Genomic DNA, 27,943 nt, shown 5'->3' on the forward strand with positions numbered 1-27,943 from the left:
CCAATTGGGAGAAGTGGTGTCAATAATTTCAGATTCAAAAAGTTATGAACAATGAAGTTGAATAACTTTCTAATGTCACCAAAATTCAGAACAGAAAAAAAACTATTTCTATTATTAAGACAGAATACTACATAATAGATTTTGAAGGCATTTAAAATAACCATGCTACAATGTGTTTGTTTTGTTTTCTTTTAATGCTCACAGCTTCAGAAATTCTGTTATAGTCTGAAACACTGGCATGGTTTTTCACTGGCACTGTGAGTTAAAAAAAATAAAGAGTTTCTCTGTATAACTTACACAACAAGTATTTGCTTGTGAAATATTGAAAGGTTAAGTGAAAATAAAAAATAGATTTTCATAATTAATTACACAAATTCAGAAATTCTAATCTAATGTGATGGTTATAGCCAAGCTTCTGGCTTCCCTTTTATCAAGCAAACAACCAGTCTATCTCCTTACAAAACACTTCTAGTTATTTTATTTTATTTTTTTTTTGTGGTACGCAGGCCTCTCACTGTTGTGGCCCCTCCCGCTGCGGAGCACAGGTTCCGGACACGCAGGCTCAGCGGCCATGGCTCATGGGCCCAGCCGCTCCACGGCATGTGGGATCTTCCCAGACCGGGGCACGAACTCGTGTCCCCTGCATCGGCAGGCGGACTCTCAACCACTGTGCCACCAGGGAAGCCCCTAGTTATTTTTTAAATCAATGACTAGTTTAAATTCCTGTGGGAAAAGAAGATATGAGAGATGCTACAGAAGACAGAATGTAGGTAAATCTCCTCAGAAAAAGAAATTGGGCACAACTTCTCTTAAGGGTGCTTCTCCAGTGTAGGCTATGTTTGGTAAGGCTTATATCCTTGAATTAATCATTTGATTTCTGTCTTACAAGAATTCTTTACTAAGATTATGGGCAAAAGTATAATAACAATGATCAATTCAGTACCTAGACACAACATAAAATCTATATAGTTGAAATAATGCTTATATAAGATCAATAATTATTTAGGTTAAAGTTAATAGGGACTACAAAGTCAGAAAAAGCTACTACTCGTCTTCTACACAATTTTCTACAAATTGATCTAAAGATACATGCTTGGTATACTGTAGTTAAACACATGTATAATTCAACAGCTGAGGATACTATTAAAAGATTATAAACAAAATCATAAACTCTGAGTTTTTCTAATTCAAAATTATTTTAGAGCAGAAGGCATTTTTATAATTCTATTATGTGTTCTTCACAAGTCAGTAAATATTAGGCATCAGATTCTTTCAGATCAAGGATCAATAAATTATGCACACAATAATCCTCAAAATGAGTTTTTAGCAAAAGGAGCAGTCACTGTCTCTTCAGTTTTCTTGTTACTAGAAAGAAATAGTTAGAGCTGCTGACTACTACCTCTAAGCTGTGTGTAAGAGCAAAACAGTGCCCAGCCCTGGAAAAATGGACAAATGGAAGATGGCAACTAGATATCCCATTTTTGAAAATCTTGTTCAAGATCCCATTTTTGAAAATCTTGTTCAAGATGATTTATGGACTTTTTTTTTTTTTCCCGGTATGCGGGCCTCTCACTGTTGTGGCCTCTCCCGTTGCAGAGCCCAGTCTCCAGACACGCAGGTCCAGCGGCCATGGATCACGGGCCCAGCCGCTCCATGGCATGCGGGATCTTCCCGGACCGGGGCACGAACCCGTGTCCCCTGCATCGGCAGGCGGACTCTCAACCACTGCGCCACCAGGGAAACCCTATGGACTTTCTCTTTTGATAGAACCAACTAAATTATGCCCCTAGTAAAAGATATGGACAATGTCTCTATATATCTTGTAAAACTGCTTTGGAGACATGTCCAGTATGTCATTCCATATATATATATTCCTTATATAATAATATCCCAATAAATATTTTCCATAGTTAAAGATCAATGCCTGGAAAGTGTGTCTTTTTTAAAAAAATCAGTAGCTTTTAAAAATAGATATTCATATATAAGTCATAAGGTATTGACTTACATCTTATGACTTATTCCATATATAAGTCATAAGGTATTGACTAGGCACTTTAAATTCCCTGGGGAAGTTTTTAAAGATGTAAAACGTTTTCAAAGAGTTTATACTTGAGGAGAGAGAGAGAACTGGCATACCCCTCCATAGAATGTTTTTGTTTTATCTTAGTTTCCAGGAAGCTTAGTGTCAAAATCTGTCTTCAAGGGTGTTCAATTATTTTCACATGCTTTATAGTAAAACTATCTTTCTTATTCTTCATTACCTGGCTCTTGTACCTTAAAGCCTAACTTAAAACCTCCTGTACTCAGGTGGTCATGTAAAGGCTCACATATACCCAGTTATTTTTTTAAAAGTAGACAGGATATAACTAATACATATAATAATAAACAAAATAGATCACTTCATGTTAGAAGTTTAAGAACAGTCAAGAACCAACTGAACATCCTAACAATGGTTATACTTTGCTTTTTAAAGGTATAGCAAGACAAATCTAGTTGTTCACTTTGGACAAATCACTTACCCTCTCAAGTCTTATTTCCTTAATCATATCAATAAAACACAGACTTTAATAACATTAGACCAGGGCTTTTCGCATCTTTTGCTTCTTAGCAGAAAATCTTTTTTAATCATACATGGAATCTCTATATATAAACAAACAAAAGAAAGATGAATGGCTAAAGTTGGGGTTGAGGGCCAAAGGCCTGCTATTATCAGGCTCCCCGTCAACCTTTCCACCTCCAATCTGTGGCAACTCCAGAGGCACTTCAAGAAGGTTCTGTGCAACATAGTTATAAAACTACCAACTAAGTGGTTGATTTTAGTCTTGTCTTGGTTCTAAAATTCACTCTGCACCAAAGCCAAACGTTTCCTATTCCTTATCCATGTATTTTAAATAGAAACCTTGATAAACTATTTTTTAAATTAGTACATGAAATGTAGTCAAAGTTTGTGTGTTGGGCTTCCCTGGTGGCGCAGTGGTTGAGAGTCCGCCTGCCGATGCAGGGGACACGGGTTCGTGCCCTGATCCGGGAAGATCCCACATGCCACGGAGCGGCTAGGCCCATGCGCCATGGCCGCTGAGCCTGCGCATCCGGATCCTGTGCACTGCAATGGGAGAGGCCACAGCAGTGACAGGCCCGTGTACTGCAAAAAAAAAAAAAAAAAAAAAGTTTGTGTGTTAAACACGATGAGAAATGAAAAAAAATCCACATAATTCTATTTGCATACCTAAATAAACTTTTAAAAGTTTTCAAACATTATTAAAAATTATATATTCACAATATCCAGGAACATCAACAATGATACAATTAACAGTTACAAGCTCTAGGAACTGCATCCATTCATCCAGCTGCCATAAATTTCCTTAAGAAATTAGAAGTGTAAATAGTTAAGAACTAATTGACAAATCTCTTATTAATTCATCTTCACATTCCATGGAGTATATCTATTAGTCTGACTTTAATACAACACTTCCAAAGACAAGATAAAAGATTCAAACCTTTAGAGAGATTTTCATATAGGCTCTCAACAGTTAAAAGCAAGTTCTTTTCCACAACTAATCCAAATACAGCCAACCAATGTTTTCTAAAGCACTGTAATAAATGTATTAGAGTCCATGGTGGTTTCAAGTACAGCACCTAGAAAAAAATAGCATCATTGATTTACTTATTATTCCTATTATTTAAAAGTACCTATTTAGGAATTCCTACATATATTTCCAGGCAAAACATAGTTGAATTCTTTTAAAACTAAAAGATGTTTTATTAAACACCAATCACAATCTTAAAATGCTAATTCCACTGCAAATTGCTTTTGTAAAATTCATTAGTATTAATCCTTATAGCTTCAGAAACTATGTGTGCAAAAACACTGTTCTAATCAGAAGAAGCATAGTTCTAATCAGCAAAAGTTGTCGATCTACTTTTCAACATGGTCACTTCTATGAGGAAATCAATCTATTTCATAAAACTAGAGAAAATAATCTATATAGAAAAAAATTGTCAACTATAATTGACACTTGCTACACTCTTGTAAAGACATGTTTACAAAGAAGATTGATCATTTAGTACTACAAGATGTCAGCACATCCTTTTTTGAACCGTTCATATGCAATGACTTTCTTAGACTCTGTTATGAAATCTAATTTACGTCAACCTTCCTAGAAGAATCTGATCATTCTTCATCATCTTGGTTCAAGGCTTGATAATATAATCAAGCCACATTGGCAAATATTAGAACCTCACTGAATATCTGGAAGAGATACAACTGATGGGAAACAAAGTTTCTCCTAATGATAAATGTGAACAGCAAACAAACATTAAACTAAGAAGGCCACTATTGCCAAATGTAGTGTTTTACTGATTGCAGAAAAGATGTGAATCTAAGGAAAATTCAAAATATTTTACTAATATCAAATTTATACTCTGATTCTCATATTTACATAAGCTAACATTTAACTTCTCTTTCTGAAAACATATTGCTAAGGCAATTCCCTATACTAGACATTTTGACTCAAATAAACTTAAAATGAGAGGTTTTCTGAATTCAATTTAAGCTCCATGGAGGCAATGTGTCTGATACACTGTAGACACACAATAAATATTTGTTCACTGAAAAAAATGAATGATAAGATGTAGAGAACAAACATATGGACACCAAGGGGGGAAGCGGGGGTGAGGGTGATGGTGGTAGTATGAATTGGGAGATTGGGATTGACATGTATACACTAATATGTATAAAATAGGTAACTAATAAGAACCTGCTCTATAAAAATTCAAAAAAAATGAATGATAAAATAGAGTCCTAATCTTTAGGAAATGCCCAACACTTAGCGTTCAAAGAGTTATTCCAAAAACTTCAAGAAAAAAATATAATGTGATGTAGATTATTACAATAAAGCTTACACTCTTATATAAGTAATATTTCTTAAAATAAGGTAATAAATCTTTAGCAATAAAAAGGAAATTTTCAACTAAGAGTTGAAATAATCACCTCCGTCCAAAGGTTTCCAAAAGCAATTTTCATTTCTGTTTCTAATATTGAAGATAAAGCTGTTCCAAGAGATTTTTCGAGATCAGATACAATGCTTTCAAGTGGAATGCACAGTCCAGAGTTTGTAGATTCCTCCTCACAGCTGTTCTCTAAAGATGTTGCTTCTTTAAAACAAATAGTTACAGGCTTTATTTAGGACACTAATAGTAAATATTTTACATATATAATTAGTATTTGGCCATAAATAATAAACATTTAATGGATATAATTAGTATTCGATCCTAAAAACAAATGAATACTTTATTTTTGAAACAGTATTCATGGGAGTTCCCTGGTGGCCTAGCGGTTAGTATTCCAGGCTTTCACTTGCCGTGGCCGGGGTTCAATCCGTGGTTGAGGAACTCCCGCAAGCCATGCGGCACAGCCAAAATAAATAAATAAATAAATTTTAAAATAAAAATAAAACAGTATTTAGAAACATTTATTTCTAGTATAGTTGTTTTAGACTCAACATAAATATATCACATTAGCAAAAGCTTTACCTTTTGACAAAAGGAGACAAAATGTTTTTACTAAAATAGAAATTTGAGAAATGTGTGTGATATTTTAACCAAAGTTTAAATTTTATTATTTTCAAAAAAAGTAAAAATTAAAATAATGCTTTGCATCTATTTATAGTAGAAAACCAAGAACTATGGCTCAAAATGTGTTTTCTTCCAAAGATAATATATTCTTCCAATCACAACTCACATTTAATAAATTGCTTTGAAAAGACTAAAAGCTCTGACTTAACCACTTTTATTCCTTCCCCTTCTAAAATAAGTTTTGATTATTTTAATTGATATTATTTCAATATAATTACTACTTTGACACCTGCAAACAACTGCAATTTCTTTATGGCAAAATTCAATGTATTAAGGGGCACATCTCTACAAATACAAACCAAGGATTTAAAATGAGAGTAATATAATGGGCAAACCAAACGCATGTTTCCCTTGAAAAACCATATACTAGAATATTCTGTTACTCCCTCTAAATGCCATTTTGAATATTATGACAAAAGAAATTTTATTACCAAAAAGGTCAAATAAGTAGCATGTGATATATGAATACATGAAGCATATACATATGCTTTTAGAGACTTCAATAATTATTTTTCCCACAGAGGGAAATGGAGGGATGTATTTTTAAATTACGTAAGATTTAATATATTTCAACAAATATCAAGCGATAGAACAGATTATTCTGGTGGAAAAAAAGAGATAAAACAGCAGTATTGCCTTTAGCTTTCTTAAATATTTGTTCAAATTAAAAAAAAAATTATTACTAGAGTCCTTCAAGTTTCTCTATTACTGAGTTTTTACTGTATTAATAGAAAGTTATGAATATGGAACTAATTTTTAAAATAAACTAAAAATTTCTCTCTACCTCAAATGAATTAGTTCCTGTGGCTACTATTAATTTAAAAGGTATACTCTGAGGTAAAAAATAGGATGCACACAGTGATTATAAATATATAAACATGTATGTGAGTGTACAGACAAAAATTCAAATTAATTTGTAAAAGTATATGTAGAAGGTAATAATGTTATATTTTCTGTTGGATTACCATTATAATATTCATTCATCTCTACCATTTGTGCCAGAAAATACTCCAAACAATGTTACTTTCAATGTACAAAATAAAAATTTACTATTAATTCCAACTGTTATCAATATTCTTAGTACATAAAATATGATATATTTCTAATTATTTGTAGTAAGAATACTACCTGCTTTCAATTGTTGTTTAGATATACAAGGCTGATGACATACAACTGTGTTCAGAGATAAGTTTAATAATTCTGCACTCAATTCTTCTTTACTGAGTGACTTCACACCACTTATTAGGCCTTTGTTTCTTAAATTTCTATCATCCCTAAGGTTGGGTTAGGAGGAAAAAATATTTTATTTTTTATAAGATAAATCACATGGCAACTAAAAACACATGGAATCTAATCAGAGGTTGGTGATTCTCAGCATATATATTAAGAAACGATAACAATTTTTTTAATATAGAATATAAATAAATATACACTAGAATCAAATCATCTGAGCTTTTGAGAATAATTATTATTATTATATACTGAATGTTTCCCAGGTACCAGGCGCTGTTCTAAGCACTTTATATATATATCAATCCATTTAATTCTCACAAGAAACCTCTTAGGTAGGAGTGATACTAATTTTTATCCCCATTTCACACATAAGAAACTGAGGTGTATGGGAAGTCCCCGGGGGTCCACTGGTTAGGACTCCACGCTTTCACTGCTGAGGGCCTGGGTTCAATCCCTGGTCGGGGAACCAAGATCCCATAAGCCATGCGGCATGGCCAAAAAAAAAAAGAAAGAAACCGAGGTATAAAAAGGTTAAGTAACTTGTCCAAAGTTATACCCGGTAAGTGGGAGATGGACTTGAACACAAGAATATGATCATCCCAAGATAAACACAGAGAGCCATAGTAAGATAAATAATTTACACAGGGTAAGCAATTATAAATTTCCTTAGAGTGAGCATAAGACAAATGATGTGAATTTGCTATTTGCTGAAAGAGCCAGTATGATTAGAGCATAGTGCATGAGACCAGTTTACGTGGCTACAGAGAAAGGCAAGAACATTAATAAATGGAAAGAGATTTAAGGGCTTCAATGGGGAAATGACATGATCAGATCTGTGTTTACCAAACTGTTGTTCTTGCAACTAGTAGGCTTCCAGCTTTTGTTAATGGCAGAGTAGTTTGGTCAGACTAACCAACCCTCCCACAACAAGAATTAGAAAATCTGGACCAAAAGCAACAAAAAAAGACAACCCCAAAAAACCCTATTTGAAGGCACTAGAAGGCAATCAAATGTAGGCAGAAGGTGGAGGGGAATCTACATTCAAGAAGCAGATGCTGCACTGGTAAGAGCTACAATTTTCTATCTTTTTGCCTGAGGGTATTCCCTAATTCATCACTGCCTTACAACAGAAAGCCACAGCATTTATGGCTTGAAATGTCAGAGGGCACTGTTCAGGACTGGCCAGAGCATATAGAAAGTTAAGGCGGAACCTGAAGAAGGGAGGAAACCACAGAGAAGGTGAGTCCTAAAATCTGCATATAAATTCTGCCCAGAAAAAAAAGCAACATACTGCCAAAAGACAAAGCAATCAACAGAACCAGACTCAGACATGACACAGATGTTGAAGCTATCTGATAGGAAATTTTAAATAATTTTGATTAATCTGTTAGAGGCTCTAATGAAAAAGGTGAATAGCATGTAAAACCAGATGGAAATGAAGAATGCCTTCAGCAGGCTCCTCAACAGACTCAACACAAGTGAGGAAAGAAACAACATACATTAAGACAGGTCAAAAGAAATTATCCAAACTGAAACAAAAAGAGAATAAAAGGTTAAAAAAATACATAAGAGCTGTTGGACAATATCAAATGGTCCAATATACATGCATGTATTAGTTGTCTACTGCTGTGTAACAATTAATCCCCCAAATTTAGCAGCTTGAAAAAACATTTATTATCTCACACAGCTTCTAAGAGTCAGGGATCTGAGAGTAGCTTGACTGAATGGTTCTGGCTCACCGTATCTCACAAAGGTGAAGCATGCTATTGCCTGGGGTTGCAGTCATCTCAAGATTTAATTGCTGCTCATTCATGTGGCTATAGGCAGGGAGTAGCCCTTCACTGGTTTTTGTCTGGAGGCTTCAGTTTCTCAGCATGTGGGCCTCTCCACAGGGCTCCTCACAGCATGGAACTTGCTTCCCCACAACAAGTGATCCAAGAGAGATGGAAGAAACAAGAGTGCCCAAGAAGGAATTCCCAGTCTTTTATAACCTAATCTAAGAAGTGACACACCATCACTTCTGATGCATGCTATCTGTCACACAGACAACCAATCCTGGTACAATGTAGAAAAGGACTACACAAGGGCATTAACACTAAGAGGCACAGGGAATTCCCTGGAAGTCCAGTGGTTAGGACTCTGCACTTCCACTGTAGGGGGCCTGGGTTCCATCCCTGGTCAGGGAACTAAGTAAGATCTCACAATGCAGTGCAGCCAAAAAAAAGAAAGAAAAAACAAAAACAAACAAACAAAAAAATACTAAGAGGCAGGGATCACTGGAGTCATCATGGATGCTGACTACTACAATGTAATTCTGTAATACCAGAAGGAGAAAAGAAGGAATGGGGCAGAAGAAATATCTGAAGAAATATTTGGCTGAGAATTTTCCAAAACTAAAAATGAACACTAAACCATAGATCCAAGAAGCTCAGAGAATATCAAGCAGGATAATTTCCTCTCCTCTACCACAAACATACACACAAACAACTGGCCATAACTGCTAAAGACTGCTAAAACAAACTGCTAAAAAAACAAAAGACAAAGTCTTGAAAGCAATGAGAGGGGAAAAAAAGACACATTACACACAGAGGAAAAAGACAACATTTACAGCAGACTTCTCATCAGAAACCAAACAAGCTAGAAGAAAATGGAGCGACACCTTTAAAATACCAGAAGAAAAAAAAAAAAATCAACACAGAATTGTACATGTAGTAAAAATATCTTTCAAAAATAAATAAATAAATACACTATCAGACAAATAAAACCAGAAAATTCTCTGCCAACAGATTTAACATGTCAAAGAAAGTTGTTTGGGCAAAATGAGTATGACCAGAAATCTGACACCAGACAGAAACTTGGATCCAAAAAAAGAAATGAAGAGTGCTAAAAATGGAATGCAAGATTAAAATATTCACTTTATTTTTAATTGCTTTAGATGGTAAATGGCTGAAGCAAAAATATTAGCAAAGTATTGTGTTTATTGTTTCTGTAAAGGTTATATATATGACAATGATAGCAAAAACAGGGGGAGAAATATGAAGCATATTAAAATCCTTACAATATACATGAAACAATATAATATTATTTAAAGGTAGACTTTGATCAAGTAAAGTTGTATATTATAAACACTGAAGTAACCATTAAAAAGTTTTTTCAAAAAGGTATAGTCAATAATGGAGATAAAACGGCACCACAATTAATCCAAGCAAAAAAAAAGGAAAAGGAAGAAAAGAATAGCTGAACAAATAGAAAATAATTAGCAAAATGGTAGATTCTGATCCAACCAATTAACTGTGAATAGTAGAAACTCATCAATTAAAAAGACAGAAATTGTCAGAATGGAAAAAAAGAAAAGTACCAACTACATGCTATCCACAAAATACTTTAATATAAAGATACAGATAGGTTAAAAGTAAATGGATGAAAAAGATATACAATATAAATATTAAGCAAACAAAACTGGAGTAGTAATATTAATACTAAACAAAGGAAACTTCAGAACCAGGAATATTATCAGTAACAAAGTGAGACATTGTATGAGAAAGGTGTCAATTCACCAAGAAGACAATCCTAAATGTGTATGCCTCTGACTAAAGAGCTTCATAATACATGAAATAAAACAAAGAGAACAGAAAGGAGAAGTAAACAAATCCACAGTTACAGTTGGGAATTTCAATACTCCTCTCTCAGTAATCATAGAACAAGTAGACAGATAATTAGTAAGGTTATAGAAGACATGAACAACACTATCAATAAAATTGACCTATTTAAAATTTATGGAATACTCTACCCACAAGAGCTGAATACATTCTTCTTAAGTACACATAAAATATTCACCAAGTTAGACCTTATTCTTGGTCATAAAACAAAGTTTAACAAATTTAAAAGAATAGAAATCATATAAATTATGTTCTCAAGTCATAACAGAATTAAAGAGCAAATCAATAACAAAAGATAACTGGAAATTTTGAAAATATGTGGAATTAATTGTAACAAATATCTAAATAACTTATGGGTCAAAAGGAAATTATAAGGAAAATTATAATTTTTTTTTTTTTGGCCATGCCGTATGGCTCCAGGATCTTAGTTCCCCGACCACAGATCGAATCCAAACCAGGGCCCTGGCAGTGAAAGCATTGAGTCCTAACCACTGGACTGCCGGGGAATTCCTGAAAATTATAAAATATATTAAATTGAATGAAAATAAGAACATAACATATCAAAATTTGTGGAATGCAGCTAAAGCAGTGCTTAAAGAGAAATTTACAGCAGTCTCAAAAAATGATCTAAGCGTCCACCTTAAGAAACTAGGAAAAGAGCACAAAAGGGGCATGAGAGTATTTTTTGGGGTAATGGAAATATTCTATGTATCAAGAGAGATGTGGGCTACACCAGGGTATCCACTGTCAACACTGTATAGTTAAGATTTGGGCATTTTAATATTATACATTTTCCCTTAAAATAAAAAGAACTGTATAAAAATAATCATATAGGGGGACAGAAATATAGATAATAGAAGAATGGTAGAATCTTGATAATTGTTGTAACTGAGTATTTAGGAGTTTATTAACTCTTCTTCATTTTGAAAGTTGTTGAAATTCTTCATAACGAAACTTTTTAAAAATTAAAAATACCATTATTACTTTTTGAAAAATAAATGGAAAGTAAGTATTGAAGTAGAGAGCATAATGGGTCTTAGAACAGAAAAGGAACAGGAAAAATAACATCACTTGACATCGGATGGTGGCAGAGTAGACAAAGAAAAGAAGACCATACAAGACCTGCTATTTAACTGGATATAGATTACGAAGGAAAGGCAGGAATCAAAAATGACTCCTAGGTTTCTGGCTTTAGCAAATGGGTGGAAGATGGCACTTTTTATTCAGATGGAGAACAGTTTAGAAGGAAAGATCAAGAGTTCATTTTTGGAGATGGTAGGTCCCAGATGTCTAGGAGACATCCAAACAGAGATATCAAATAAGTAGATGAATATACTAGTCGAGACTTTAGAAGAGAGATGTGGACTAGAGATATTAACTGGGGGTTCCTGGCCCATATTTAGGATTGTAAATATGAGTAAAGCACTTAGAATGAGGTATAGTATATAGTGTTTATAGAAGGGTTCCCCTAATCAGTGTTGTTATTAATATTAATTATTATAATCATCATCCATTTAAGTAATATAAATGTATCCTCACATTAAGTATGTGTGACTTAACACAGTATGATTATCACACTTTATAGGAAAAAATAAAAAACAGGCTTGCCTGATGATGTCAGTTAAAAGTAAAGTCTGACTACAAATTTTCGTTTCACTAAAAACTGTTACATCTGTTAATTCCAAAACAGTGACTGCAGAAATAATGGAGGACTGACAAAATCTCACCAATTTAATTTTCATTCTAAGTTGAACTAAAAAAATAACAAATATATAAAAATTATCTCTCAATTTTAGTTTATCACAAATTCGAAATGATTAACATATTACTAATTCTATTTCAGCCTTCAACAAACTCCAACATGATATATTATGTCCTAGATTAAAAAATAATTTGAAACTAGAGATAGAAATCTGTAATATTTCCTTTAATATAAAAAAATAACATTATCTTTGAACACAGCTAAAATGATAATTGACCAAGCCCCCTTACAAGAAAAATCTTATGGCTATTCATTTCTATAATCACTCCATTTCAGAGAACTTAGGCATGATCATGAAACTGTAAAAAGCCCATTTTTCAGTGAATACAATTCAGACTAAAACTGCAAATTAAAATTGCTCTTATCAGTTCCTTTAAAGCCTTTTCTCATACATGATGAATACAATTTTGCTTAACATTATGATACTTTTACCTTAGAACTAAGTTATGAATACATTAGTTGGGAATGGAGGAATGGAATCAGGAAGGGAGGAGGAGGAAAAAACTCTTGAGATAATTTTATGTGCTAGGCACTCTTCTAAGTCATATATATATTTTTTCTGACTAAATACTCACAATAACCTTATAAAGGCAGGTATTATTATCCTCCCTATATTTTACACATGAGGAAACATTAAGCAACTTTCCAAGGACACAAAGCTGATTAAGTGGTAGATCCAAAATTCCAACTCTAACTCTATCACAGGCATCAAGGATATAACTGCAACAAACTTAGCCCTTCTCCACAAATTAATTAATTAGTTAATTAACTCTCCTGCCTCATGACCAAAAATGTCAGATTTTTATTTCTATTTTTTGGGGATGTTAAATTGACTTTCCCTGCTTTTTCAAAAGTTTTCTAAATATCAAATAACTTAAGTTGAAATGAAACCATGAGATTCAAATCTCATTCTTCTATAGCTTGCACATTATAAGAATGTGAGATATAACTGAATATACTTACTGGCAGATTTAGAAAAGTATGTATGTTTTTCATCTTGGTATGGGGGACACAGTATGATTTTTAAAAATTCTTTAATATAAGTCACTATTTTTAAAAAAAGAGTAAAATGATAATGAAACTCACGTGCACAAAATAACAAGAGAACAAGGGAATAATTCTTGGTACTGAAGACAGCATTTTAATACACGGTCATCATTGTTCTCATCGCTCAATCCATCTGCAAATTTAGTAAAAGCAACAATCAATAAGCACACTAAAAATCTGGGAACTGTATGAATAATCTAGGCCATATATACAAATCAAATCATCTAAAAGAAAGAAAACTTTTTAAATAAGAAGAGGAAGATAAGACACAACAAAAACAATTCCTTGAAAATTCTGGATCTAGAATTCAGGCAGCATATAGTTGCGGGTTTAATAAACTGATTAGTTTGCTACTATCAGTAAAATGGAATAGGATATGCCTATTAATAAACCCAACGGAAAAAATCTGATCAGTAGGTTAAATGCCATATTAGAAACCAAAAGCTACGAATCTAGTCTCAGTTCAGTCACTTAGTGACTTAACATAAGTAAATTATATGATTACATCATGCTTAAAATTAACAACTTAAAAGAGGTCTGTAAAATTATAAGCAACTGTTCTGCCAACAACAGAACCACTTTCATGTGTCTGCTTTTTCTTAAACTCTAAGCAATAACATTTAGAGAGAGATGTACAGAAGAAGGCAACACAGGCGCTAGGCAGAGAATACAAAAAGTAATTTCTAACAAATGCTAATATGTGGCTGACAGAGTGTCCTCTAGCATTCTCCAAGCCTTAAAGCATGTAGTAAGCTTGTTTTTTTGTGAAAATAATGTAATGTGTAGGAATAGGACCAAAGACAGCATTTCTTATAAGTCCTTACACTACTTGCCTCAGAACTCCCTGGGGTACTTACCCAGACCCATTTCTGGAAAAGAATCTTTGGAGCCTGGACCCAAAAATTGATTTAAGCCTTTGGCAACTCTCTTACACACTGAAATTCAAGATGTACTGGACAGTGAGACTCAACTTTGTTCCCAGATTATAACCTTTTTTCCCCTCAACTTTTAGCCTACAGTCACTTAGTCCTCTAAACTATCAAATTAGAAAATTCATTCATGCATTCAATAAATATTTATATAGGGTCTAATTTGCACCAGGTGCCTATGCTAGGTAACTGGACATTCAAAAGACAAGCTCTTTGGGATCTCACAATCTCGTGGTGAAATCTAGACAGAACTCAACTGATCTCACAGCATGAGCCTCAGGGAGACGTGATTCAGTTCTTTAATCAGACAACCAGCCAGCCACCCACACATGTATTATAGCAGTCAATTTTCCTTCTTTCAGCTCACAGAGTAAATACCACAATAATGCAAAATGGGCAGCTCAAAATCACTGGTTAACTTTAGTAACTCAATTTGACCAAAAGAAGGATGTTTAAAGGCTACAGTACATGCCCTAAAGGTATCAAAGTTCAAGATTACCTGTTCTGTCATTTTTTCTAGGACACATGGGCCTGGAAGATATACCTAAAACTACAAGAATATTCATGAAATATTTTATCAACAAATATTTTTGAGCACCTGCTCAGGTACTATTCAAAAGTGAACAAAACAGACTCTGAAAACAGACTGATCTGGGTTTGAATCCCTGCTTTCCCACATACTGGACATGTAATAATAGACAAACTGCTTAACAGGATGATTAAATGAGAAAATTTATGAAACACTTGGCCCAATATATGCTTATATCATGTGTTCCTTAAGTAGCATATATTTATTACTTAAGACTCAGCTTAAATGGCACTTCAACAGCAACAACCTCTACTCACATTCAACACCAAAATAAATTCTGTATAAATTATAGTTAATATGATTTTTAACATTTAATAGAATTAAAGCTTCTCAACAGCAGGCCTCGTATGTCTCATTCACTGCTGCAGCCTCAACACTTAGAAGTGTCTGGTACAAATATTTGGCAGATAAATGATTCAACAAAAATATAATAAAAGAAAATATAAAAATGATGGAATAAATGTCTCATGTGGGAGGTGTCAGATAACTTTATTTTTGCTTTTAATTATTTTTACCTAATTATAAAAATAAAATAATTATAGAAAATCTGGAAAATTCAGCAAATATTAAGAAAATTAAAATAACTCATAATTCCATCAGCTCAATATTACCAATATCCACCATCTATAAGTATACATGCATAATCTGAGAAATTTGGGATTGTACTTCATATTCTTTTAAATCTTATTTTTGTTTTTTATTCTTTTTGCAAGTTAAAGTGAGTCTATTAGTGTCAGCCCTAATCCAATAGGACTTAGTATTCTTATTAAAAAGGGGAAAATTGGAGACAGACGTGCACAGAGAGAAGACGATGTGAATAGACATAGGGAGAAGATGGCCATCTATAAGACAAGAAGAGCAGTTTGGAACAGATCTTTCTCTCAAAGCCCTCAGAAGGAAACAACCCTGCTGACACACTGATTTTAGACTCCTAGCCTTCAGAACTGAGACAAATTTCTAAGTGTTTTTTTGTATTAATTTTTTATAGATTCCATATATAAGTGATGTCATATGATATTTGTTTTTCTCTAACTTAATCTAAGAAATTTGGGATTGCACTTTATATTCTTTTAAATCTTATTTTAATATCACACATCATTAACGTTTTTCAAAATACAATATTCTCTCATATGACTACATCATTATACGTAACTTCTACAACTGTTAGACAGATTGTTTCCAATTTTTTTGCTGCATAAATCATGCTGTGATGAACATTATTTATATAAACCACTGTGAGCATCTCTGATTATTTCTTTAAAATAATTTCTAGAAAGAGAACCATCTCTTTTGGCTTCTTAATACACACTAATAAATTGCTCTCCTGAAAAGTTACTAATTTATATTCCCAATGCACTGAGCACTGTGTTCCCATCAAGTGCTGGGAAGGAGCAGCTTTCTAAACATAGAAGCAATAAAAAAAAAAAAAAAAAGGAAAAAGTGAAAGATATAAACTAAAACTTTATACATAAGAAATTAACAATATTAAAAATAGCAAACAGGAAAATATTTGCCTTGAACAAAGGACTGACTAGTTGTACTTCTTTTGTGAATTACCTATTAATAATCTATGTCCATTTAGGGGAAAGGGATTTTTAGTTTTTCTAATCAATCTGTATAACCTTCTCATGTAAAAGGACACAAAAGAATTATCGCCTATTCCAGACCATAAATCATTAAGTAATATATTAGCTCAACCAATCTTCACAACCATTTTTTTCAGGGGGAGGTCATTTCCCCCCATTTCATTTACTCAGTTTCCTCACCTTCAACTTTCCCTAGGTCAGCTTATAAACCCAGGTCAATCACATTTCAAATCCTATTCTCTTCTCACCATAATGCGTACTACATCAAATAAACACAATTTTGAAAAGAGTAAGGACAACACTAAAATTATGGTCAACTAAGGCTATTTTAAAATGGACTATCTGCATTCAATTTGTGGCATTTTTCTTTTTTTTAATGGAAAATGCTTGTCTAAAAAAATACATTGTTATAATACTGTGATTACATAAAAGATAATAATACAGCAAGATAAGCAATTATTAGAGTTAGTGGCAAATGTGCTCGACAGATGTAAAGTGTAAAGACTGTTTTGTTCTTGCTTTTCTCCAAGCAAGTACTTTAATTTCACTCAATAATCCTGAATTAAGTTTTTACATAAGAATTTCAATTTACCATTAGAATATAAAATATAATTTTATTATGATAAAAGTGACTAAGGATATTTCTAAAGGATATCATAAAATCACTATCAACAGAATAAATGTTACATTAGATTTTATATAAAGAATGTTTTAAATAATCAGTTTGACAGATAACAATGATACAGTGAAACACATAAAGGATTTATCTGACACAGACAATTACACAAATAATCTATCTACAACCTTACAACTAAAAGTGCAATTTAACAAAACAAAGATCAAATAATATCAATTTAAGCTTTAAAGTGAAATATGGATATCAAGGAAGACCCAGAAATCGAAGCAGCACAGAAGTTTGAGACCACTACTATGATTTATCCTCCTTAATAACCCAAAAAGCATAGACTGAAGAAGTCAAAGTATCAAAAAAGCACATAAAAATGGAAAAATCAAAAGAAACATAACAAGCATCGATAAATAATAAATGTGGCCAAAATATCTATTCTAAAATTAGCTCTTCTAAAATAAGTCTCAAAGTCAATCTACTGAAGGGACAGATATTCCATTTAGGACAAGTTCTTAACATCTCTATGTCTCAATTTCCTCATCAATAAAATGGATCTAATAAGAATTTATCTTCCACAAGTACTATAAGGTTTGAATGAGATATTAGCTGTAAAGCACTTAGAAAAAGGTCTGGAGAGTAATGGCCATGTTGTCTATTATTATCATAATTATATAATAAAACACAATTTGTATCAACTAACAAAGAAAAACAATAAAAGGTTAAGAGTAAAAAAAAAATTCCCACCTCTTCTTAAGGATCGGGGTTTTACTGAAATGATGGTTTAGATCAGAGGTTTTGTTAACTGCATGGCTGTTTTTTTACAAAGTCCTATCTGTTAACAATACATACCAAAGTACTACAGGAGTTCCAGGAGTTGGGGGAGAAGGGGAAAAGGAAATGAGAGAATAAACAAGAATGACAAAATGTTGAGAATCACTGAAAATGAGTGAGAGGTACATAGGGATTCATTATTATATTATATTATATTACACTGCATTTGAAAGTTTTCATAACGGAAAGTAAAAAAAAAAAAAGACCATCTAAGGTGTTCAATTTAATATGTTTTTAATTTTAATATTTTTAATATTTTCTTAACTCTAATAAGTGATTTTTTTTTAGTGGTTTCCTTTAAAAGCTCTTAAACAGCACATGATGTTCCTACTCAAAATGCATAAGCATTGTATTTCGAATATACTAAGAGCTAATAAATATTTGTAAAGAGAATAAATAAAGAAATTAATGGGAGAGGCCCTTTTTCTTCAAAGATTTAAGACTAAACAGCTGTGCCAAAAGTCTTCTCAGGGTTAATTTCGTGATTAGATTCATCTAAAGATGAATTATTTCATATCCTATAGTAAATATGGATACAGTAGACAACATAAATCCATATTTAAAATAAGATAAATCTACATATACAAATATTTCTGAGTTGGAAAGAAACCAATTTTTAAAGAATGAAATATATCCTCTAAATGTATGTATAAACTCTGCAGAGGCAACAGTGTTGCTTTACACACAGATCTTTTTCCAAATAGTTATATAAAACATGAAGAACAAGGGGTGGGATAGGGAGGGTGGGAGGGAGACACAAGTGGGAGGAGATATGGGGATATATGTATATGTATAGCTGATTCACTTTGTTAGAAAGCAGAAACTAGCACACCGCTGTAAAGCAATTATACTCCAATAAAGATGTTAAAAAAAAATTAAAAAATAAAATAAAAACATGGGGGCTTCCCTGGTGGCGCAGTGGTTGAGAGTCCGCCTGCCGATGCAGGGATCCCACATGCCGCGGAGCAACTGGGCCTGTGAGCCAGAATTACTGAGCCTGCATGTGTGATGAAGAGTGACCCCCGCTTGCCACAACTAGAGAAAGCCCTTGCACAGAAACGAAGACCCAACACAGCTATAAATAAATTAATTAATTAATTTAAAAAAATTGTATAAAAAATATAAAAACATGAAGAACATACTTAGGTTCTAAGATTTTTAAATGACTAAAAAAAAAAACTAATATGGAAAAAAATCAGGAGAAAATCTATAGACCTCTATAATAAAAATACCTCCTTATTACAGGTTGTGACAAACGAGAGGAAAACAATGCTTGCCTCTGCATTATATTAACTGCATGCAGTGATGATTAGAAACATAGATCACTTAGTGGCCTCATCACTCAACATGGTATTTTAAAAAAAGAATCCAAAGTACTATAATATAGACAACTATGCATACAGAACTATACAGTCAGTCTCTGTGAAATATGGACATAACCTAAGAAGGTCTAGGAGAAGCAGAAAAATAAAAAGCAAAGGCCTCCAAACCAAGCCTAACAGAATATGCCAAAGCATCACTATGCCCTGCCATTTCACACTGTAATACTGTTAATTTTTTTTAAAGTTCTGCACCATTTCCCTTCATTAATGAGTCAGCGTCCAAACAAATCTTAATCAAGAAGCACCCTGAGAGAACAATACTTACAAAGTTTTTGAGATGCAAGTTGTATTGACTGACCCCATAGCTTTCTATCTTGATTTTTGAGACCGTCATTGATGAAATGAACGGCAGGTATAGCTTTGTGCTGGGCACGTTTCAGTAATTTTCCTGCCTTCATACGATCCAGCTCTTGCACAACAACCCAGGGAATTATTAACACAAGCCTGTCAAAGCCTAAAAAATAAAAAGATTTCTTAGATGTCAACAAATATGTATTGAGCTACTAAATCAAACTGCTATAGGAGAATTAAAAGTTTTAAAGAAATTCACAATCTGAATGAAGAGATAATAGATAAAAATAGGAACTAAAACCAGATATAAGTGTCAAGAGAATGTTACAAAAATAAATACTACTGGAAATCACAAAAGAGTAAGTTTAGAAGCTAGGTTAACGTGTAAAGGCTTTTTTTTTTTTTAACTTAAGTTGATTATGCTTCATGTATATATACACACACATACTTAATAACATATCCAAATGGAAATAAGTTTGTGGGGGGGGGGAACCCACATCACTGTTCATATAAAGTACCAACTCAAATAAGAAAATCAGAATCGGTAAATATGTTCTATAAATACCTGAGATTTCTGTTGTCTTCAAAATTCTAACAAATTTGAGATGATTCATCAGTATATTTGTGTCAACAACAATTAAAAGCTTTTTGTCTGAAGCAGTATTTGCTAAAGAAAAAGAGCAAAGTGAGGATTTCATGACATTTGATAACAGACTTGTATAATAACTACAATTTTGATATCACAGAACTTTGATAGCATTCTTAAGGCAGTACTTTAGACAATAAAAACAAAAATGCATTTACTCCAATTCTTAAGAGAAAGAACAGTAATCAGTGTTTAATTATCCACCAATAGAATATTGTATATTGCTTACGGGTGGATTTTAAATCATAAATTAACTTGCACCAGCAGTAACTATGTTGCCAAACCCTGTACTCGATCACTGGTAGTTATGTACTTAGGAATCATAAGCTAATTTTAATGTACTCTGAAATATAACTGAAAAAACAAATATATGTAAATGAAAGAAAAAAGATAATACTAGCACTGTTATTTCATAGGGTCATGTGAGGAACAGATAAGTTGATGCATAGGAAAACACTTAATAAACTGAAAAATGCAATGTGAATGTAACATAGCATTACTATTTTTACAAATACAATTCAAAACAGTATACTAACATATTTTGGGTAATATCTATCATTATCTTCTCCAAGGAGTGAGAATAATCACAATTTTACTATATAAATAAGAAATCCATGAATATAATACCTTTGAGCAATTTGCATTATTTCTGATCAGTGCTTTACAAAGCTGAAATTGTTAAAAGTTATGATTAAGAGCAAAAATAAAAGACAGCTCATAACTCTGATTACTGCCCCTTGGCAAAAGGTGAAAGAGAAAATATGTCTAACTGCCTAATAATGTGAGATATATAAAGCAAATGATGGTAAGACAAACCTTAGACCTGATTCCTGTAGCTAAAAGAAATATACTTTATTATTTCAAATAAGCACATTTTAACATTTTTCCTCTAAATATTACAAAAATTGAATGTCGGCACATTAATTCTTAAGAAAACATAGGAGATCATAAAACTGTCATATGCATATAGGATATACCAGAAGAGGAATGTACATCATCTTCCACCAAGTCAATCTCCATACTTGTTAACTCTCCAGAAGGTGGAACCACAGTTAAATCCACACTTTTTCCCACACGTGCAGCGTGAAGCTCTTCTACAATCTGCATCTAAATTGCAAAACCCGCAGCAAAATATTTTGAATTAGTTTCTCTGCAGATTAGTAAGAGAAAAAAGCAATTAATTCTTAATTCACTTAATATGAGATAGTTTGTGGAAAGAAAAATATTTACAAAAATATGAAAGCCACATGATAAAAGAATACAGATTTATAAACATACACAAGGTTTCTAATATAGCTCTTCTCTTCTTACTTTATTATTTCTACAACCTTAGGCAAGCATATTATTTAACAACCATGGGTCTCAGTTTATCTACACAATAGGAATATTAAATATCTGTATCCTTTTAGTATTTTTCGTAAGGATTAAATGAAATAATGTGAAGAACCTCACACAGAGCCTAGTACAAAACAGACTTCCAAAACAAGTTAATTCTCATTCCCATTCTCACTTCAAAGTATTTTAGGAGCCAAATATGTTTTTATCTGGATGATGAGCACTTTTCCTAAGATTTCTAAGATTGTTTATGAACCATCAAAAACTGAAATCCAGATCTTAATACCCTTCTCACTTCAGGGAAGTAGTTCCCTGATGTATTCTGATGCAAAGAAATTAAAGTATAATCTAACTTTAGAGCAGAGGTGAGAAATCTTTCTTCTCTCAAGGAGCATTGACCCAAAAGACATAAAAGTATAACTGACTGTCACAAATAAAAAGCAATCAGTATGGTTTTAAAGTCTCCTTTAAATAGAAAAACACAAAGTGTTCTATGAATCTAATTTTAATTTAGAAGCAGGGAAGATAAAATTGTATGCAATAATTCTATGAGGTTCAACCAGGAGATTCTAGCTGAGAAATGAAGCAACAGGTAAAAAATAAATGTATGTGCCCTCATTTTCTTTGAAGAAATGTCCATCTTGTTGCTAATTAGAAAAATGAGGCAAAACATGCTAATATCATACTGCATTTTGGCAAGCCAAGGCATAAGCATGCAAAAACATAACATTAATTTAAAATTCATGTAACTTGTGGGCCACAGGCTCCATGCTCTTTATTCAAAACAGATTAGAGGGGCTTCCCTGGTGGCGCAGTGGTTGAGAATCTGCCTGCCAATGCAGGGGACACGGGTTCAAGCCCTGGTCTGGGAAGATCCCACATGCCGTGGAGCAAGTGGGCCCATGAGCCACAACTACTGAGCCTGCGCATCTGGAGCCTGTGCTCCGCAACAAGAGAGGCCACGACAGCAAGAGACCTGCGCACCGCAATGAAGAGTGGTCCCCGCTCGCTGCACCTAGAGAAAGCCCTCGCACAGAAACAAAGACCCAACACAGCCAAAAATAAATAAATTAATTAATTAATTAAAAAAAAAAGATACTCTGTCAAAACAGATTAGAGGTTATTAGAAAAAAAGCCCAAAAGGTGATAAAGTAAATGTAAATACTTCTCCAAACAGTTTTTCATGGCTTCATAAAAACTTACGTATTGAATTAGGCAGTGACATCACTGTTATTTTCATACTATCAAGGTTTTTATACTCATTATATTTTATTGAAATAGGAACCTTTGACTTAATTTCATTAAAAATATTCAGAGTAAATAAATATATCAGTAACCTCTTGATCTGTATCTTGAATACTTTCAAGTGACACTGAAGAACACGGTGCTTCAAAACTCTGAAATGAAAAGTAATTTTATTAGTTACGAAGCATATACCTAGAGTAAGGTTTTTCAACCTTAGCACTACTGACATTTGGGATCAGGTAATTCTTTGTTTTGGGGGCTATCCTATGCGTTGTAGGATGTTTAGAAGTATCTCTTCCCTCTACCCACTAGATATCTACCCACTCCCAACCTTGACAATCAAAAATGTCTCCATTCCTTTGCCCAAGCAATTTCAGTGGAGTAATAGAGATAAAATCTGATTGTAAATAGAGTTGAAGAGAAAAGGATTTATACTTCAGTTTAAAGACAAGTAAACTATGTTGTTTGGGGGTACATACTTAAACAATCACAATAAAAAGAAAAACAATGAACTGAAAAAAAAAAAAAAAATGTCTCCATCAAGTCAGCTGCCAAATGCCCTCCTAAGAGGCAAAACTGCCCCCAGATGAAAAATTGCCCCTAGAATAGAAAAGCCTCATTCTATTAAGTTATGAAACATAGTAGAAATTCTTTAGGGTTTACTCATCTATATATATACATTCCTAAAAATACTCGTATTCTAGGATAAAACATGTCACCCTAAGAAACACAACAACCATGGCAAAGGTAAAAAGAGCTGGCCTTCGGTGGTGGGAAATTTTTATCCAGGAGTAAGTAAGCCATTTATAAAAGTGACATGACAAAACAAAGGGAACTTGAAGATTATTATATGGCTGAGGGAGGAAAAGCTGAAAAATGTTATCATTTATGGGTGTTTTATTTTTTGTCTCCTAGCAAAGATTGAAAATCTCAATTTTTCACTGGAACTTTTGGTGAGTGGATGAGACTTACTCAACACTACATACAGGTGACAAGGAACTCAGCAAAAGCCACTACTAAACAAAATCATCTTCTAAGAATTCTCCAAGCACCAAACTCACAGGTATTTTACAAGACACTGTATAAAAATTACAGACCCTCTTTAAACAAGTATTTTACAAGACACTGTATAAAAATTACAGACCCTCTTTAAACAAGTGTATCATATGTTGCTTTATTGGGAATTCAGCTTCTACCCAAACTACCTAACATCAATCTTCACCTGATACAACAACACCACATACATCACACACGTAGGCCCATTATAGCTTTACTATTCCATGACCCTGGGTTTTATAATGCCTTTTCTATCTGACTTTAAATCTCACTAGAGCTTTAGGTTCTTTTCAGCTAAGGAGTGCCAACCAAGCTAGAGATTATTATAGAACTTCCTGAAACTCGTGACATTTGAAGTCTTTTCATTCTTTTACTATTACCCTTCACTCTCGTTGATCACAGGTCACTTTCAGTGATTTCAATAAATTTTCTGTTACCTCCAAATCCAGAAAAGTTCGTGTCAGTTGTCCTGGAAAACCTCCTCCTTATTATAAAAGAAAGTCTTAGTGGGTGTTAAATGTTTGCCTTCCCCTACCATGCTTTATTAAATACATGGACCTGGATAAAGCCTTCCCTAGAGATGACAAAAGGGAATAACAATAATGATGGTATAAATGGTTTTATCTGCTAGAGTGATTCCAAACTAAAAACCTGATTATACTGCTTCCCTGACTACATTTCAATGGCTCTGTACTATCTACAAGATAAAAAACCACCTTTCCCATGAGAGATAAAGAAATCCATTTTCTGGACCCTCGCTTCCTCCCCAACTTCCTCTTCTATAGATTCTCTACACAACTCAAGTCAAAATGAACAACTTAAGTGCCCACGTAGGCTCTTGCCATGCAATTTCGTAACTCTGGGCCATTACACAACTGGCCCTCTCCCCTGACAGGACAACACTTCTATTCTTTGCTCTACACATTTTTCAATACCAAGCTTAAGAACCTCCACCTTAATAAGCCCTTCCTTAACTCACTCCCAAATTTATACTAATACCAGCCAAATTCCTAGGGCTCTAATATTTACTTCACTGTATTTGCAATTGTATTTGTTTACTAATCTACCTCCCTGGGAACTTCTTGAGGGTAAAAAGCATCTTATTCATCTCTAAATGCCTAGAACCTAACACATAATAGGTATCTTTAATTAATGTTTGATAAACTGATGAATCTCTACCCCACAGACTCATAAGAATTAAGTGGGATACCACTTATAAAAGTGGCCTATAAACCACAAATCTCTAGAACATTAGTTAGCAATGGTGAGGGGATGGTGCAAACTGAGAAGGGTCTGTATCAAAGGACGATAAAACCTAAGAAACAAAATAAGTCACTTTCTCCTAGGAAAGCATAACAGGATTACTAAATCCAGAAAATACAGTTATTTCTTTGTAAAGTACACTCATTATTTTAGGAAGATAATTATCTACTGAGGAATATATGAGGAAAACAAAACAACAAATATAATATTAAGATGATTAGCTACTGTCAATAATATGCTAAAGATAATATATTCAAGATAAGAACAATATTTACTTGCTGCTCCTGTGTCTACATGACTTTGAGTCAGATAAGACTGCTATCAAGGGAATATAAAGAGTTTTAATTCCAATAACTGAAAAGTAATCATGCAAAAATTGCTTCCCCTACAACTTAATATTCATGCTATGTACCTCTTTTGGTTTGTGTAGCAATTCTACACAGAGAGCAAAAAAACCTGTAAGATGCAGTGCAGGGATTTCTCATACTGTTCCTCAGATGTACAGCACGAGGGGAACACCAAACAATGATACAAAGATGTTGTACTGGAAATTTCAGATTCAGATATTGATACTGGAAAATTCAGATTCCTTGCTTGCATGCTACTCTACAGAACTGGTTACAGAGCACAAGAAGAAAACTCTAGCTTTCCTTTAAGAAAGCAATAAAAAGAACAAACTCAATTCTTTCCTTCTTTGGACTCCTTCAAGTTCAGTGAACAAAGAGTACTCTCTCTCAAGCTCTTCTGGCCTCCCTAGTTACAATTCCTACATTTTTCAAAGGAAGTTATCTTATACTACACTCTGTAGTCTTGATTCCTAAAAGTAGGTAGGCTCCACCACCACCTGTTTTTAAGCAGTCTCTAAATTTCAGAACTTCTGAAGTTCCAAAGTTCTAAAAGTTGTCTTAAAGGTATCAATAAATAATTTTATTTGCCATAGAAACAAGGCTGTAGCAATTAGGTTCTCAAATTAGTCCACAAATGCTGACTTATTACATAATTTAGAAGCAAAACAAGATATGCCAAGCTTTCTAGCCTGGATCTCTGTACACACAGTTCCCTTTGCCTGGAACATCCCTGCTTCTCCCATCTCACTCCATCTTGTCTGCACGTGAATAACTCCTATTCAATCCTCAGTTCTCAGTTTACTTGTTATCCCCTCCAGTAAACCTTCCTGAATTAATCCCTCCACGGTGCACCAAGGCCATGTTAATCCCCTGCTGTGTATTCCCATATTAGGTGATAAGTACTGATCAGACCTGAGGTGGCTGTTTCTGTGTCTCCTCATATTAAGTAAGTCTCTGAAAAGAAAGACAGTGATTGTGGTGCCTGGCATATAGGGCATTCAAAAAAAAATTTGTTAAACGAATAGCTATTTGGAATAATAAGCCCTGGATGTTCTATAGTTCCTGGAGTTAGAGAAGAGCCTAAGACTGTCACAGTGCTTTTCTGATAGAACGATCTATAATGGCTTCTTTCTATATTTTTACACATTCCCTCTTATTTTGGATCCTTGATACTTGCCAGGATAGCCTCCTAAGGAAGTTGGAATTATCGTGGTAAAATAAAAGAATCAACATTATCTTCCTGACTAAATAGAATCAGCTCTCTATGATCATTATCTCTAATAGAAACAACACAAACCTAAGTACATTAAAACTCTTTGCTAAAGCCTATATTCATTTTGCACTACCTTACCTTGGTTAGGTTTTCACTAGAACTTGAATCATTACTTCTTTGATGCTCATGATATTTTCCTTCCCACTCACGAACAGTCTGCTTATACGTGGAATCTGAAAATAAATGTTCACTTTTGTGCCTTGTCAAATTTAACGAAAACTGGGAGCCTTCCAGGCATTCTTTTTTCTCCTGCTTGGTCTTTAACGTGTTAGAATCTAAACTGAAGACATCTTCTTCTACAAGCTTCTGAAGGGTTTCACAGGATTCTCCTAGGATTTTGAAATTGATCATTCTTCTTCTAGATTCGAGGGGTTCCTTAATTATCTTGTTGGACTTATAATCCTGAGAAAATTGGATTCTCTTGCATTTCTCCAAAACATATTTTTCAGAACTGTCTCTAAATTTATTGTACCTTTCTTTCTTGAGTTCCTTCATCTTCTTCCTCTGAGCAAGTAGATGAGGCCATTTTTTTTCACTTGCCTGGCCTTCAGCTTTAGGTCTCACATCTTTGGCAATCTTAGGACTGCTAAAGTTTTTAATTCCATGGTCCAGCTCACTCTTAACATTTGTCAATTTAATATCTTTAACTTTAAAATCTACACATTTACTTATACCATTTTTAGTTCCATTTGAAGAAGGACTCTGAGAAGTAATTTGATTATCATTTGAGTATGATGTTTCTTGGAGTTTAACAAGTCCTTGGGATGAAGAACTAATTTTTGGTCTCTTTCTTGGAGTGTCAGTTTCTACATTCAGTCTGTAAAGCAGCACAGAAAACTAGGTTACATTACAATTGTACCTGATAATATGTAATATTGCGCTGTATCATTTTAGTGAGGAAGTGAAAGAACTGGCCTGATAGGAACTTCATAAAAAGTAAGAAATGGCTACATTAAGAATGAAGTGGAAAGGATTACTCAACAAACGGTTATTGGAAGAACTGGTTTGCTATTTGGAAAAAACCCCACAAACGTACAGCTTTATATAATACCAGATGGTATAATTTCAAACAGATTAAACACTTAAGTGCAAAATAATTATTATTTCCATAACTGCTCTACTTCATATTAAATACTTAAAAACCACAGGGGAAAAAGGGAATATTTATCTGATTTCTTAATAGAGAACTTCCTAAACTTAATAGCAG

At 33.5% G+C, this 27,943-nt stretch overlaps 1 protein-coding gene across 7 annotated transcripts in view; it reads right to left on the minus strand.

Moving 5' to 3' along the window:
• SWT1 (SWT1 RNA endoribonuclease homolog) overlaps window positions 1-27,943 on the minus strand; it is a 91,807-nt gene that overhangs the window by 53,263 nt on the left and 10,601 nt on the right. For 6 of the 7 annotated variants that reach the window (XM_027083011.1, XM_027083012.1, XM_027083009.1 and 3 more), the window contains exons 5-13: window positions 26,815-27,553; window positions 22,890-22,949; window positions 21,195-21,324; window positions 20,137-20,238; window positions 19,546-19,734; window positions 13,375-13,468; window positions 6,763-6,908; window positions 4,991-5,154; window positions 3,498-3,636 (exon numbers count right to left, since the gene is read on the minus strand). In XM_027083011.1, coding sequence (XP_026938812.1) covers window positions 3,498-3,636; window positions 4,991-5,154; window positions 6,763-6,908; window positions 13,375-13,468; window positions 19,546-19,734; window positions 20,137-20,238; window positions 21,195-21,324; window positions 22,890-22,949; window positions 26,815-27,553 — 1,763 coding nt within the window. The remainder of the gene's footprint in view (window positions 1-3,497; window positions 3,637-4,990; window positions 5,155-6,762; window positions 6,909-13,374; window positions 13,469-19,545; window positions 19,735-20,136; window positions 20,239-21,194; window positions 21,325-22,889; window positions 22,950-26,814; window positions 27,554-27,943) is intronic. The other variant, XM_027083015.1, reaches the window with a different exon arrangement.

Source organism: Aethalodelphis obliquidens, unplaced genomic scaffold (genome assembly GCF_003676395.1).
Source record: "Aethalodelphis obliquidens isolate GAN/ISIS:26980383/991018 unplaced genomic scaffold, ASM367639v1 scaffold48, whole genome shotgun sequence".
Taxonomy (NCBI): Eukaryota; Metazoa; Chordata; class Mammalia; order Artiodactyla; family Delphinidae; genus Aethalodelphis; species Aethalodelphis obliquidens.